At 39.5% G+C, this 16,110-nt stretch overlaps 2 protein-coding genes across 2 annotated transcripts in view; one reads left to right on the top strand and one right to left on the bottom strand.

The window, feature by feature from the left end:
- LOC111223012 (stimulated by retinoic acid gene 6 protein homolog) overlaps nt 1–8,793 on the top strand; it is a 20,144-nt gene extending 11,351 nt beyond the window's left edge. Inside the window, exons 6-17 of the mRNA XM_022746975.1 lie at nt 523–630; nt 1,737–1,804; nt 2,539–2,618; nt 2,762–2,823; nt 2,949–3,111; nt 3,217–3,292; nt 3,668–3,801; nt 4,587–4,704; nt 4,821–4,922; nt 5,861–6,024; nt 6,321–6,458; nt 7,047–8,793. Coding sequence (XP_022602696.1) covers nt 523–630; nt 1,737–1,804; nt 2,539–2,618; nt 2,762–2,823; nt 2,949–3,111; nt 3,217–3,292; nt 3,668–3,801; nt 4,587–4,704; nt 4,821–4,922; nt 5,861–6,024; nt 6,321–6,458; nt 7,047–7,294 — 1,461 coding nt within the window. The 3' untranslated portion in view covers nt 7,295–8,793. The remainder of the gene's footprint in view (nt 1–522; nt 631–1,736; nt 1,805–2,538; nt 2,619–2,761; nt 2,824–2,948; nt 3,112–3,216; nt 3,293–3,667; nt 3,802–4,586; nt 4,705–4,820; nt 4,923–5,860; nt 6,025–6,320; nt 6,459–7,046) is intronic.
- A 4,474-nt stretch (nt 8,794–13,267) lies between these two features.
- On the bottom strand, nt 13,268–15,433 carry LOC111223005 (immunoglobulin superfamily containing leucine-rich repeat protein 2-like). Its single transcript, XM_022746961.1, has one exon. The coding sequence runs from the start codon at nt 15,431–15,433 to the stop codon at nt 13,268–13,270; it is 2,166 nt and encodes a 721-aa protein (XP_022602682.1).
- Between the last annotated feature and the right edge of the window lie 677 nt (nt 15,434–16,110).

The following is a 16,110-nucleotide window of genomic DNA, read 5'->3' as shown; positions in this document are numbered from 1 at the left end:
AAACTGAAAACTTATACTGTAAGTTGTAAAGCCTTAATTTTAGGCTGTTTTTACTCTGAGTACTATCATTGCTAGATAAACCAGATAAGTTATTGTTCTCAAGTCTAAACTATATTAGCAGGATTAGTTTCTAGATCTGTGTTACTTTTATCCATTATGTTCGAGACACTGTTTTACATGTGGCATTACAAATCTCAAAGACTAAGATATTGGGGCGTGAAAATTCATTTTAAGTCACACGAAAGAGGAAAAACTTGGTAAGTTAGCTTTAGCTAAGGCTAGCTGTGGAGTGCAGTCAGTCCTGTTCGGGTTCTTCAAAAATTACACATTACTTTGGCATAATAATCTTTATAAAAGTAAAACAAATGTCAAAAGGTGCAGCTTTAAGCTTCAGTAGAAAATAATGAAAACTGCTGACAGTGGATTAGTCAGACTAATCAGAACATGACATTAATTTCAGCTGAAACACATAAAAACCACATGAACAAAAACTGACACTTTAACATTTTTTCCTCTTCGCAGATCTATAAGTTCTATGCTCTGCTTGCGAGTCTGCCTCAGCTGGCCTGCCTGGCATATCTCTGTGTCCAGTTTATTTTGCTGTTTGTCAAAGGACCAAAGACTGATGAGGTGAGAAAAGACATCAACATGGACGTCAACATACAGCCAGGACAAAACATAGTCAAGCATTTTTTCTGCCTCATGATTTATGTGTAAACTGTCTCTGGTGCAACTGAAGCAAGAAACATGAATTTCAACTATGTAAATCATAACCATGATTACTGTAAGCAGCTTGTTCAGAGCAGAGTGGGTTTAACTCAGCGTCCTTGTGCAGATTATGACAAGGGAGGTGATATCCCCCCCCTCCCCCTTTCAAATAAATGAGTTTGTTTCAACAGCAGATTTAATCTGTCTACAGTTTTGGTCAGTGATTTAGATTTAGAGCTCCCTGTGGTGAGAACAAACAAACAGGAAAACCAGAAATTTCAGTCATTAATCTTTTTAACTTGTATTTTTACCTATTTTTATTCAAACTAATTACACAGCTCATCCAAAAGAGAATGACGGATATCTTTTGAGGTCATCTTTTCAACCATGCTCAGTGCTCGAAACCCAGTTTTAATTTCAGGGAATGAATATGGTTTCTGTCTTCTTGGAATTGCCTACTGCTTAAACTCCTCCTCAAGCCGACGCTTCGCGATACGTGACTTTACTTTTGTCAAGTGGCAGTGGGGCAATTTAAATATTACATGGCCTGGTCAGTGGTTTTGATCCAGTGCGGTTTTAACGGGTCAGAAAACAGTTCACTTGTAATTAAGATCACAAAAGCAACAGAACAGACAGGAACAGACAGCTGAGGCACCAGGACTGAGACCAGAGTAACTGGGCTGGTTTAAATACTGTGACTGATTGGGGAATGGGAAACAGGTGATCAGGTGGGTGTGGGGCGTCAGGTGAATGGGGACGGAGGGAAAACAGAGGTTACTGCAGGTCATGAGGGCGTGGTAGGGTCTGCAACGAGAGGAGAGTTAGAAGATGTGAAAACAGGCAGGAATTAATTAAATGAAGATGAATAAATCATGACTCTGGTCCAAATGGAGAGTCAAAAGTTTTCCACCGGAAATTATCAAGAAATTGAAACACATGACCTTTGACCTTATCGTAATAACATCCTCTAGCTACTTCCTCATACAGTGACTCATTGTAAGTCTAGTTTTTCTTTGTTTTGCTCACAGGACCTCGACAGCAGCTACTACAACGACTACGTGAAGTCACTTCTCAAGAAAAAGTCGTCCGCTGTCAGGTGATTGGAGCTAAAGCAATGATGTTTAGTTTCATGACACATCTAGGTCATGGTATTATTTTACAGATCTTACAAAACGCAGGAGAACAGTGTCCCAGTTCACCGTGATCGCGGACCAGTATGAACAAAACCAGGATCCCATCACCTAAATGAAATGTCCTCGTTATTTTAGTAATCACTGACACCTGTGCTTTTCCCTCCCAAAAACCACAGGTGTGAGGTTTGAAGCGCTCTTTCATATATACCAGAACTTTCCTTCCTCCCACTACCTTTCAGAATAAATCTACTTTTTTTTTTATCATAATCATCATCATCATAAAATAAAAGCACATGTGAAAGTTACATATGAAACTTTGAAACAATTTCATATATTGACTCTCTAATCCCCTTAAACTGAAATTCCCCACATCAATGAACATATGATGTTTTACTGAAGTTAAAATTCTCCAAAAGATGCAGCTGGTTACAGGTGTAAACACTGGTAATTTAACAAAATGGACTTTAACTTTGTAGCATTGTTTATATTCTATTGTTTATATTGTTTATATTCTATGATTATAGAGTTACACATTACAAATTACGGCTTATTCATTTAGATTACCTCATTAAAATGATTTAGGGCAATAAAATGTATTACTTTTTCATCTTAATTTCTGCCAACTGTCATTATATTTAAATTGAAAGGAAGAGCGTTTATATTGTATTTGACTCACATGATCTGTTCATGATTGTAGCTCTTCAGCTACAGACAAACCAACACTGGCAGAGAGAATACTGGAGGTGCCGAAGAGTTATATTTATATACCTGAAAAAGGTGAGTACCTTCTCTCTTGATTTTTTAAAATGTAACGACACATTGACTGTAGCCAATCTTATAAGTTAAAGGTCTGAAGGGATGTGGTGATGGTAAATGGCTGCGACTGAAATCCAGAGACAATAACTCATTCCGTCTTTCAGTGTTTCGTTTCCCGCTCAAGCTGGCGGTGTCGGCGTTTGTTGCTTTAGTGGCGATATATCATGTAAGTCCTTCATCAGCCATCATCATCATCATCATCATGTTTTACCATCTGATAAAAATGTATTTACTGCTGTTTATGTTTGTGGAGCAGAAAACACACCATGTTGTAACTTGACTTGGTTTCAGACGGCGTTGCTGTTGGTCGTGATGGTGGTCCCCACTCTCCATATTGTCCGTGCTGGTATCGATGAAAACATCGCCTTCCTGTTACTGGGCTTCGGGATCGTCCTATCAGACAACAGGATGGAGGTCGTCAAGATCGTGACCTTCTACACCTGGTTGTTGGAAGGTGTGTGAGGAAACTTTTTTTTTTTAGCATTTTAACAAAATCTGACTCTGTACCTTTAAAAGAAAAAGAAAAGAACAATAACTTCTTTTGTCTTTCTTTTGTTAGTGTGCTACCTGTGTGCGATGACCCTGTCTTGTTTGGTTAGTCTCATCATGCTCATGAGGTCCATGGTTCTCCACAGGTATGTGCAATAACACTCCATAGACAGGTGTCTCTGGTTAGATTAAGTCGATTATCTTTTCTTGATGAGTCTCGAGTTCTCCTCAGTAACTTTTAACGATGTGATAATTTAAATACTATTGATAGTAAATGTTCCTGCTTTATTTATGTTTTTTTTTGTTTTTGTTTTTCTAACTAGAAGGCTCAACTTCTAACTTTACTCTGCTACTACTACTTTTTTTTCATGCCCATGTCCAAGTGGGAACTGGACTGTTAAATGTTGCTGTAGAAGTAAGACGAGCGTCCCGATGTAACCCCACCCACATCTCTCTGTGCTGTGTGTTGTGTCTGTTAGATTCCCTCTTGCCTGATGTATCACTGATTTCACTTGTTGTAGGTCAAACCTGAAAGGCCTGTATAAGGGAGACATTTACAACATCTATAACAGCCAGAAGACCATCTCTCCATCTAAACCTGGTATCGTCTGCTGGATGGGATTGACAGGATACCAGGCTGCAATCGTCTGCTTTGGTAAAGCTGAAAATCATCATTGATTCAAACTTCATTTCAGGATAAAGCTTGTAATATTCTACAACAAATAAAGGAATATTTCCAACGGATCCAATGAAAAGACCAGAACTAACTAATTAAATTGATGCGAAAGAGAATCATATCTTATTCCTCTGTTCCATACAGCGCCACTGTTGTTCAGAGAAAGACTATTAAAAACACATCTACACTCAATAATCCAAAGTGAAGATTTGCAAACGTATTCAGACCCTTATTTCAGTGCTCTGTAGAAACCTCTTTGAGTATGAACCTCTACAAGCTTTACACACCTGAATCTGGGCTCTTTGTCCCATTCTTGACCAGCAAAGGGTCTGAATACTTTTATAATAAGAGATTTCAGTTTATTATTTTTTATTAAAGTTCTAAAAACAGGTTTTCACAATAGTCATTGAGTTGAGATCGGTTTTATTCATTTAAAATTAATTCTACAGCACAGTGAAGTCTGCAAAAAGCCAGTGTGTTTGTGAGACGTTTTGAAAAAATGACATATTGGGGAACCAGAGCTTTGAGTTGACAGTCGGTTTGTTGGTTTTGGTCTTTTCGTGGGATTTATTTACAGTAAGAAAACATATAAAATAATGCTTCTCTTATCCTTTAATTAATAATAGGATTAATGAACGAAATGGCAGAATTGATTTTTCAAATTTTTAATAAACTGCTTCGATGAAAAACAAAGAAAGAAAATATATCCAGAAATGTGTTTGACTTTATGGTTAATAACGGCCTGTTTCTGTGCTGCGCTGCAGGAATGGCCATCCAGACTGTTGTGTTTTTCATCTGCTTCTTGTTCCTGGTGTTTCTGATCATTATCCCTATTTTTCACGGCCGTAACATCATCGTCTTTGAAATCGCAGGAAAGGCATGGTGAGTCGGCAACGTCACATGTAGCTCTTATTCTTTTTAATTAATGATCAGAACAGAGATAACTTCTTCTTTTTTGTTTTTTTTCCTTTCCATCACTGTGGTTTGTGACGTCTCAGGCCTGCCTGGGTCACACTGACACTGGTGACAGTGCTTCAGCATGTGACTGCCAAGTTTGCTTTCATCAAAAAGGAAGCTGGAACAAGAGACTTGAACCACAGGTATGAGAAGCCGGCAATATTAGGTTTCTTTTGTGCTGCTGATCAGAATATAATTAGAATATAATATAATCAATTAAATAGAAATTAATTGTGTAAAGTTATGCTCGAGTTACCTGTGAAAGGTATTTGTTATAACTGTTGTAAATTGTGCTAATTTATTTTAAAAGAAGCTAATAGATAGAGTATATGTTTCTCCATCTGATACTCCGCGCACTGAACTGCTTTATTCTCAGTGCTGTAAGTTTTGTGACATTTACAAACTGGAAAACATCAATTTCAGTAGAATATTAGAGAAATCACTCTGTCATTGAGATATTACAATGATTTGATTGTTAATTATGTCAGAGCTGTAATTGGGGGCATGGGGTAGTTTGATTTTACAATTAAAAGACTGCTGCGTATTTTGTAAGCTGATTCCAGTATTTCTATACTCTAATATATTTAATTAAGATTACTTTTAAACCAAGAAATAAATATGTAAATGCCGGTATTTTTATACTCTAATATATTGAATTTAAATTACTTTTAAGCCAAGAAATAAAAATATAAATTCCAGTATTTTTATACTCTAATATGTTTAATTTAGACAACAACTTTACATAACAACTGATCCTGTGTTTTGTGAATTGTGCAGTTTGAAACACCATTTAGTCCTTTTTATTGGGAAATACAAATGTACAGAAATTATTATTGAATAGTTACTCCGTTGATTTAGTATTGCAATTCAATAAAGTTCTCACTTCCCATCATGCAACTTGAAATATGTCTTTAGACTCTCCTTGTCTGGTAAATACTCAACTCTTCTCCTACAGATTGAAAGCTGTAGCCAGCTGTATTTCTTGTTTCAGGCTGATTGATACTGACAATAACAAGTGAACTCTTCTTCATGTGTAAAATGCTAAGGTAATTTTTCTGACACATTCTATGGTGATTTCCAGAGAGAGTCTCTTCCTCCTGACCTACCTGCTCTTCCTCATCAACACGTTGGTGGGAGTGATAGTGGCAATATGGAGAATGGTGATAACAGCTTTGTACAACATCATCCACCTGGGTCGTATCGACGTCAGTCTGCTGCACCGCACCGCAGAGTCCTATGACCCAGGTACAACAGTGTGGCTTCTATTAAATTACTTTAAGCACATGATGCAGTTCTGTGGCAGATATGCATCAGCTCTCAGGCTGCGGCAACCAGACGATGTTTATTAGTTGGATGAATGAATCATTGGTTTTGGTTTCTTCAGGCGATTTGTTGACGATGAAAAGATAAAACAGCATTAACCGATAAATATGAAGTTTGAGTTTTGTGGTCAAAGAAAACATGCGCGCACAGAATTGAAGATATTATCCGGCAATGGTCTCAGTCTGACTTTATGCTCTGTGACCTTTGACCCCATCCAGCCTACCGATATTACACCCACTTCTTGAAGGTGGAGGTGAGTCAGTCACACCCGGTGGTGAAGGCTTTCTGTGGGCTGCTGCTGGACATGATGATCGAGGGCGGCAGAGCTGGACAGAAAATACGAGACGCGGAGGAAGGTATAGATCCCGACTGCACACACACACACACACACACACACACACACACACACACACACACACACACACATATATGTTGGCCATTTATTATGAAAAGAATGAATTGGACATTTATTATGAAAAGAATGAATAATGATAATATTAAAATGAAACATGTTTTTGCAGGCCAGTAAGCTAACGTCCCCTATCACATTAAACTGTCACAGTTAGCACTTAGCATTTCAGCTTGTTATCATTCTCCCATGCAAACATTGGTATCATAGACTTTATGAACAGTGTGTTAAAGCTGGTTGGAAAGCATGTAGCAGTTAGCCTGTTAGCATGTTGTCATCCACTCACTTAGCATCCAAACATTTAGCAGGATCTCTAGACCCACCACCCCCAGAACAAGACCAGAGCTGAAATTATTGATCTAATAACAAATAACAGATTCACCTTGTTTCAATCTTCCACATTTATTCATATTTATAAAACATGAACATCGCAGTGATTGGAGTAACCAGAGTTGCAGTACATTCATCGACCCTCAGCCTTTCAGTCTGGTGTCTCCCTCTGCCCTGACAGCCTGCTCCTCCTTCATGCTTTCAGGGATCCAGGAGAACCGGCCGAGCAAGGCGACCAGCAGTCGGAGGATTCGCTCTCGCTGGCAGCTGCTCTACACGCTGGTCAACAACCCGTCCCTGCTGGGCTCCAGGAAGCACTTCCAGACGCTGCAGACCTCGGAGAGCATCCTGAACGGCACCCCCAAAATCAGCTCCAAGAAAGGCAGCAAGAAGGAGGCCCCCGAGCCTGACCAGTCCACGGAGACCGCAACAAACCAAGATAAAACTGACTGAGCTCCCTGATCTAGACCGTAGAGCTGGTGGTTTACTCCAAACAAAGTCATATTACATGAGAGACAAAACAGTTCACAGGGAAAGTAGAAACCAATCACATTCAACACTATATTTTGGGTGATGAATGAGTCCATTTGATTATTTTTTGTTATTATTATTACTATTATTATATTATTATATCGCCAATACTGAATGATTCTTAAGATTCCTGCTTTTCCAGTGGCAACAATGCTATGTCCAAGGTTCAGGACAGGTTATGGTTAACTACAGCTGAGATGTGATTATAGTTAGGCAACTAAAACATTTGGTTAAGGTTTAGTCAAGAACTGGGAATGTGTCACCTGGCTCTGTGATCCATACGAAACACAGAGCTGTCATTTGGTTTTTGTGTGTGAACACGTCCAGTGTGATCTTGTTTGGAGTATACTACCGCTGTCATACCAGATTTTTGCTCGGTCCAGCTGGTGGCACTAGAATAACCTAAATCATCAGTCAGGGTTTATCCAGAGTCTGTGATGTAGGTCAAGTCAGGCACATGGTGATAAACTCAAAGCCAGCAGAACATTTGTTGTTGTCCTAAGCACAGTTTTTTAAAGCTTGAAATTTGCTCCTGATGTGATTTATTCACCTTCACATAAGTGGTTGAATGTCTTGTGGACCTGTGGGATTTCTACAGACTGATGCTGGCTTTAGAGTTTGTCTCCACCTGTTACTGATGTACTAAGATGCCTCTCAGCCCCAGTAGCAATGGTTTCACATGTGAAAAAAAAGCTTCGAAACTTAAAATAAAAAGTATCACTCACCAGGAAGCTGGTGGCATTTAATAAAATATAACTATATGTCTTCCCATCAGCTCCAACATGAATCAGGTCCCAGCTACTGATTAAAATTAACTGTAATTGTGTCACGCTTGTGCAATAGTCTAGAGGCCTTTTAGTAATTCCACACTGACATTGCACAGACTGACAGAGCTGATCAATGTCAGCATCAGAACTGGAGCAGAGGATCGATTAGAGCTCGGACATGAGTCTATTATTGCCCCAGGTTAATGCAGAAATGTCAGCACATGCTGGTTCTCTGCATGTTCTCTGTTCTCTTCGCTGAGAGGATTTTGTAAGATCACGGATGGTAGAATTTTATCAACTTGTGTGAAGTGATAACATGAAAAAACACAAGAACTTTATTCTTACTCCAGAATAACCTTTGGTTGCTAGGCTACGGATTTAAATGTAATATAACTACCATATTTATATTATACCATACTATAACAAATATAAATGTTATTGCACATTATAACATGAATATGGCAGATGAGAGTTTTCTGTTACATGATGCCTTTTATTTCCTATATGCTGTTTTAATGGATTTACAAATAAAGTTTTCTTAACATGTGACAAGTGACTGCTGGAGAAAAATAAAAGGCTCCAATAGAAAGTATGTTGTTAAATTTGTTTTTTTTTCATTTATATTGCTTTTAAAAACTGATTGTTTTACAAAATCTCTTTAAATATCAAGTAATTGATTTAGTTTCATTTTGCTGATGTATTTAATTGTTTATGCCTTTTAATTACAAAGTAATGATCATTTCATCTATTTATTATTGTTCCTTTTTAATTAAGTCTTTTACTAATCCTTCTCTTACTTGAGGTATTATTTGAGCTGTTTATCATCATTTTATTCATGATGTATCAAGGCTTTTATGAAGCCATTATTTTATCATTCAAACAAATCAAATAAATAATGATTAATAAATTTACTACCTAAAAGGCTCTATTTGTGGATAAAACATCAAATCACACAAAACTGTTTCATGAAACAAATTTTATATGAATGCTTTTATGCTTTTAAAAAAAACACTAGTTACTGACACATTGAATTTAAGTATTTTAAATACTGTATATGTCTTACAGGACGTGGTCTTGTGGTTACTTTGACATTTGGTTTATTCTGGTCTCTTGTAATCCCATGTGGGATGTCCTCAATGTTTTGCACCACATCGAAATATAAACTTACTAACTAACTAGCCGGCTAACTAGCTAACTAAGATGTAGTTGTTTGTATGCTGGTCCTGTTGAGACAAAAAGATAAACAGTTATCAGGGTTGTTTTGTCCAAACTTTATTGAGGCACGTAGGATCAGGAGAGTCGGTGAGGAGATTTAAACACTTTGGTAAAAACATACTATTTCATTTATTACAGGGGTGTAAAACAGAAAAGTACAGCAGCAAACACTGACCCAAAGTTCACCTTTAAGTCAAAAAACATATAAACAAGACACAGCATACTGCGGCTCACAACAACAGGCAGCATGCAGATCTTCTAACACAGTAGCTACTCTGGGAAAAAACAGCAGGATGGACACATGACCCAGATACAACTGAGCAATCACTTCACGTACACACTCATTATTAGTGCTTTTACAGTTGTACACTGAAGTAGACTTGGTGGATAATATTGAACTAACTTGTCCACATGTTAACATCGTGACAGAGAGCTATAACAGGTTATCTTCATAGGAAATGTTCACAGTATTACTGGACAAAGAGCTCACAGCTGCAGGACACAACAGTTTTCTCTTTGAAACGACACAGATTTTATAAACATTTAAACTCCCTTCTGAGAAGATTGAGTGTCTGTATTTTTTTAAGCTACTTCACTCCTACAGTGATACGACAGCACACATTTACCGTGAGTAGTTTAAAGCAGAATATTGGTATATTTTAGGTACAGTTAGTCCATTTACTACTGCTTACATCTAGTTTACATTATTCTTCATCATTTCATATGTGACACAAGCTTTGTTATTTGTTGTAACATACATGTCTTTTTGTTGTCAAACGTGGTTTGATAGTAACCACAGGACGGCAGAAATAAGGTCAGTTCGTTGTGTGGTCATGTCGTTTTCTTACACAGGTTGAACAAAGACGCTCTGAACAAACAGACATGGAGGCAATAAAAAAATATATAACCATAAAGTTAGTAAGAATATTTCTTCACAGAGATTTTCATTTCTTCTTGTTGGTGTCTGTGCTGAGAAAAACAATTAACTTGGGCATATAATAACACTTAATTAGAGACTTAATTAAATTAAAAAAGAAAAGAAAAAAGAAAATTAAAGCCCCTACACATTCAAACTGTAGTCCACCCACACAGATGATTTAACTTCCATTGCCAAACTTCCGATTATCTTTATTGCATCTATTATGGTGGAACAATTAACAACGTTATAACTTTTGTTAGTTCATAGAGTTTGGTATCTGTAGAAGATGTATTTCCCAGGATACATCACTCAACTTCAACCTGATAAGTGGTCTAATCAGCCAGTGTAATTGGAAACACATGTGGACAACAGAGCCTCTGAGGACTCATTACTGTTGTTTCAGAGTTGACTTCATGGACTCTCCTCAATGTGCAAGAACATTTTGGCAATCTGTGGTTCTTGTGGACAAACTCTCAGATTGATGATGGAAGTTTCGCAAAAAGCCTGTATGTTGAATGTAATATTACCTCTACCTATAAGGTTATATATGTTTCAGTTTTATTTGCTGTTTATATATATATAGTTAGTGGGATATATTTAAAATATTTTAATAGATTTTACTGGAATTTGGTCCAAAAAAACATCTTTAGTTCCAGGATTTGTTTACAGTATTTCTTAATGTAGAGCGATAAGGCCTTTTTTGAACATTTTGGCTGGACTGGTATCCAATGATTGTCTATCACTATGTGTATTTTGGTGCAGGGTCTGGATCCAGATTTAAAAAATAAAACCTTTGAGGATTGTGCAGTTGTGGTGAAGGTGCAAAGTTTCTATGTGCTTTCTAGTAAGCCAACCAAATGACCAAAGCTGGTAGTGCGATAGCTGTTTCCTCAGTCTTATTTAGCAGTCATATCATATGTTTTAATAACTGCAGAGACATTGCTGCTTTTTCTACTTTGATGTCTGATTTTTATTTTTTTTTGTCATTTTCTGGTGTTGTTTGTGGAAACTGTTTTCCAGAAGTGTACATAAATGAATAACAGAAAATTGCCTTAGAAGGATGAAAACAAGCCCAGATGTTCCCAGCTACAACAGAGTCTGGGTAACAAGATTAACACAGCCCACACCAGGTCTTGTTCAGCCTTTGCTAAAAGACTTTTGTCTGGAAAACCTCCCCTGACAGTTGATAGAGCCGGGCAGCTGCATCCAGCCACTGAGTGTTTCAGCTTTGGGTGTGGTTTGAAGCCAATAAATATATTTTGAGCCTTGAGATCACTGTAGAACAAAGCAGTATTTCTAGGCTCTAGTCATGGGCATGGGGGTGGGGGTGGGGAGCCCCCACCAAATGCTGTGTATAATTTTCTTGATAATTTTCAGTTGAGACCCATTTGGATGGGAGTCATGATTTCATTCATTCCTGCCTGTTTTCCCCTTTTCTAACTCTCCTCTGATTGCAGGCCTTACCATTCCCTCCCTCCGTTTTCCCTCCGTCCCCAGTCACCTGACTCCCCACACCCACCTACTCACATGTTTACCATTCCCCAATCAGTCGCAGTATTTAAACCAGCCCAGTACCTTGCTGTTCATCTGTAGCTGTTTTCTGCCTGTTTGTCTTTTCCCTGCGTTATCTTTGCTTCACCCGTCTGTTCCTGTTTGTCTGCTCATTCTGTTGCTTTTGTGATCTTAATTACAGGTGAACTGAGTCCTGCCTGTTTACTTACTCATTAACATGGGCCCAGCTCTGGGTATGGGTATGGGCATGGGCATGGGCATGGGCACGGGGGGTGGTGCTGGCAATGCCCCACCAAATGCTCCAACTGCCGCACCAAATCGTCCCACTTCATCCCAGAATTTAAAAAATAACTGAATAGTAGGGCTATTCAGCATTTTCCAAATATTATTTTTTAACCGACAACTGATTTAAAAAATGCGGTACTTTAGCTGCGTCTGTCTTTGGTCCGTAGTCAGCACTCTGAGGTCTAGGGAAATGTCCCGCCCACTGCACCATCTGATTGGTTACACGTCACGACTAATAGCCTATCACGCTGAAGGCTGTTGTGTACACAGACGGTCACAGATTAGAAAAAGCTCCGGTTAGCTAGCTGAGCCGTGTGTCGAAGGTAAGACAGCACACATCACTGAAGATGTAATAAACATCACAGTCGTCTACACTGAATTTACAACAACACCACACTCTGATGAACACGTTCATCTGTTAATTCAAGAAACACCGAGCGCGCGCGCGAGAGAAGCTAGTGCTAACTGCTAAGCTAAGCTAACTAGCATCTGAGTAGCATGTAAACAACAGCTGAATTAATGTGCTAAAAGGAGCAGAGATCTATAAGTGCTGGAGCAGAACTAGTTTAAGTTTAAATGTACAGTGGGTAGTAAGTCACTGTGATGAAGAAAACAACTTTAACTGCGTTGAGACAGAGCAGCAATAAACTCTACCAGTAACAGAAAGTTCAGACTGGAGATGAGACACTACACTGACATCAGCACGTCAATCGTCACTAACTACTGTTACTGAAAAGATATTTTACTACAGTAGAAAAGCATGTTATGGTGATAATAATGATATATGATAAGTCTATTAAAATAAATAGCATCTTTAGGATGCCAAGTGTATCGGTTTCCATATGAGGACCACACCAAAATCAACCAATTAATTCCAAATTAAATACATTATGGGCTTATGTGTTATTAGATTCTTTTACTTTAGTTTTAGGTAACATAAAACAATGCATGTTAAAAGATTACAGTCCTAAATAACACTCAGAGTAGCCCAGTAATGAGTCTTGAAGTCTCGCAGTTAGAAACCAGTCAACATCTCTTAATGCCCCACCCAATCAGAGCAGTCTAGAACCGGGCGTGCTAGGCAGCTTTCATAAAGGCTAAAGGGAACCTAAACCACTGACACAAATTTAAAACAAAATAAACCTGTTTTACCTTGTAACTGAATGTAAATTATGTTACGTCAGAAACATTCAGCATTTACTGATTTGGATATTTGTAGTTGCTTATAATATTCACTGCTTCGGCTCCTAAAGGCAGCCTATCACTGTACTCGGATCCTACCTCACAGTCGTCTAAATTCCCCCTACACTGAGACAAAGTAAATGACTCAGTCACCACACTTTCTTCTGTATCCGCCTCCTTCTCTCCATCTCCGTCTCTGCTCTCCGTCTCCCCCTCCTCCTCGTCCAGCTGACTGACATTAATCTTTCTCTGAGAGTCAGTGTGAGATGCATGGATGTTAAAGTTGGCGGTGAGGTTCCTCTCCATGTGGTACTGGTCTTTGGCCTTCAGGATCAGCTTGTACGTCTTGCTGCGATATTTGTACACCAGGTGAAAGCATGTCGCGCCGAGCAGAGGCACAGTAGACACTGTCAGGAGGCAGATGCTGACCGAGATGATGATCAGCAGGTTTGGCACCCTCCTCCTGGTGGTGAACAGCACCTGGACCTCGCAGTCCTCCCCTCTGTAGGTCAGACACAGGGAGTAGTTGGTGCCAGGGCGTAAACCGCTGAACAGATAAGTGTTGACGCCTTCCTTGATTCTCGACCACTGCACAGCTGAGTGTTTGCGATCAGCAGTAACACACAGATACAAGCCACTGGAGTGGACTCCTTCAGAGACGTCTGAAGGGCCGTGGTCCTCTTCGCTGTCACTGAGGAGGCTTTCAGATGTGGCAGTAGTGGCGGCCCGATTGGCGCTCTTCTCTCTGGGTATGAGTAGAGGGTTGAGTCGAACTGTTGCCTCCGTTTCTGACACCCCTAATGCAATGACACCAAAGTCAAATGTGTACTGCTTTATATCATCCAGGCTCCCGTTAAAGACATGGCTAGATATGTATCTTGTATTTGCTGTCAGGCCACATTTACTAGCACGTGACAGATATCTTGTTTCCTCCTCATAAGACTCCGAATTAATCTCTGCAGTGGGCGGGACAGTTGGTACAACATTCATGTTCAAGTCTTTTCTCCTCACATCAGGAAGACGCACAGAATCAAAAATAGATATTTTGTCTGTTGGTCGTCGTGTAGATGATTGTGTTTCAGTGTAAGTGGGTGTTGTGGTCATTTGGGTTGGTGGTGTTGGTTTGGGTGAGGCCACCACCTTCACAGATACTGAATCATCAGCTCTACCAAACTCATTCGTGGCCGAGCAGCTGTAGTTGCCGCTGTCTTCTTTCCTAAGCTGTGAAATGATAAGAGTTCCATTATTAAAGACTTTGACAGGGTGTAGGGACAGTGAGGAGTCCGCATTTGATTCTGCCGAGTCATCCTCGGTGAACGACAACACCAGCTCCTGCCTCCGGCTTTTGCTGCGAATATTCCACATGACCAGTGGCTTCGGGTTTCCTTTGAAATCACAGGTCAGGATCAATGTGTTGGCCTCATAGAGGGTTGTGTTATGAATATTTGGTTCAGTCCGTATTGTGACATTTGGGCTTGTGCACCTTGACTCAGGTAATTTTCCGATCACTTCCCCTTTAAGTTTCTCCGGACTTGCACAAATAATCAAATCCTGCTCCGCGACTGACATGGTGTTGAAAAGTGAAATCCAGGCTCTGAGCCAGTTGAGGGAACAGGTGCACGCAAAAGGATTGCTATAAATCTGCAAATGGGACAAAGACACCAAACCATCAAACGTCCCTTCAGCAATAGTTATAAATTTGTTACTGTTGAGTCGCAGGGACCTCAGCTCTTTGAGGTTGGAGAAGGCGTTCCTCGGCAGGTGGGCCATCTCATTGTTGTTCATCTTCAACAGATGCAGGGCTGTGAGGTTCTGCAGATCCTCCCAAGGAAAGTCTACGATTTTATTGTGGCTGATGTCAAAGTTACGCAGATGAACCAAAGGTGTGAGGGCCCCTTGTTCAATGGAGACGATCTCATTGTGGGCCATCCACAGCGATGTCACCTGGGTGACATTGTCAAAACTCCCCAATGGTATCAAACTGATCTTGTTAGCGGAGAGACTCACAGTTGTAACATTAGAAGGAAAACCATCTGGGACTTCAGCTATGTCTTTGTAGGAGCATTCAGCAAAGTGGCGGCCATATTTATCTGAGCAGGTGCAGAGCTCAGGGCAGCCGAGTCCGGTGGTGAAGACCGTGGCAATCCACAAAGTGAAGCAGAGGGTGTCTGCGGCTGCCATTTTCTGCTCCTGTAAAACAGTGTCACAGTCCATCTATCAATCAGTAAATGAAACTCTATTTACCTGCCCTTACAGCAATTTATTTTAAATGTGAATGTTTGCTGTAACATGTTTACACTGTTAGTGAAGAAAGCACTGTTAAATGTAACTTGTAAGTATCCATGTAGCATTTGTTAAATAAAAGTCAGATGTGTAGGACGTGTATTTCTTGAAATTTTAACCTAAAACCTTTTTCAATGTTTTGAAATATTAACTCCATAAGTCCTTAATAAAACATACTGTATTTGTAACTGTTGACTGTTAACACTATTTATGAGTCAAGCTGAGATTATTGTATTTTATTCTATATAGAATTAGTACAATGAATCAATGAAATTGTGTTGTCACTGATGGTGGTCTTTTTTTTAAACTGATTGATTAGGGGCAATTTAGAGTGTCCAATTCACCTGAACATATGGGATTTGGCATCGGAGGAAACCAACATGCCATGGGAAGGAACATGAAGAGCCAAAATGAGGAAGTGGCAGTTTCTTTTCCAGACCGATGCCTCTTTTTTTCTCTCTCTAGGGAGCTTCTCCTCAGAGACTTCAGGCTCTGGCATCAGTAAATGTGTTAGGGACTCCTTCTGCTCCTTCAGCTCTCGAGGTTGTTCGAGGGCAGTTCCTGCAGTTTTGCTT

Source organism: Seriola dumerili, unplaced genomic scaffold (assembly GCF_002260705.1).
Source record: "Seriola dumerili isolate Sdu_G_001 unplaced genomic scaffold, Sdu_1.0 BDQW01000011.1, whole genome shotgun sequence".
NCBI lineage: Eukaryota > Metazoa > Chordata > Actinopteri > Carangiformes > Carangidae > Seriola > Seriola dumerili.
This window is presented reverse-complemented; position numbering and strand designations above follow the sequence as displayed.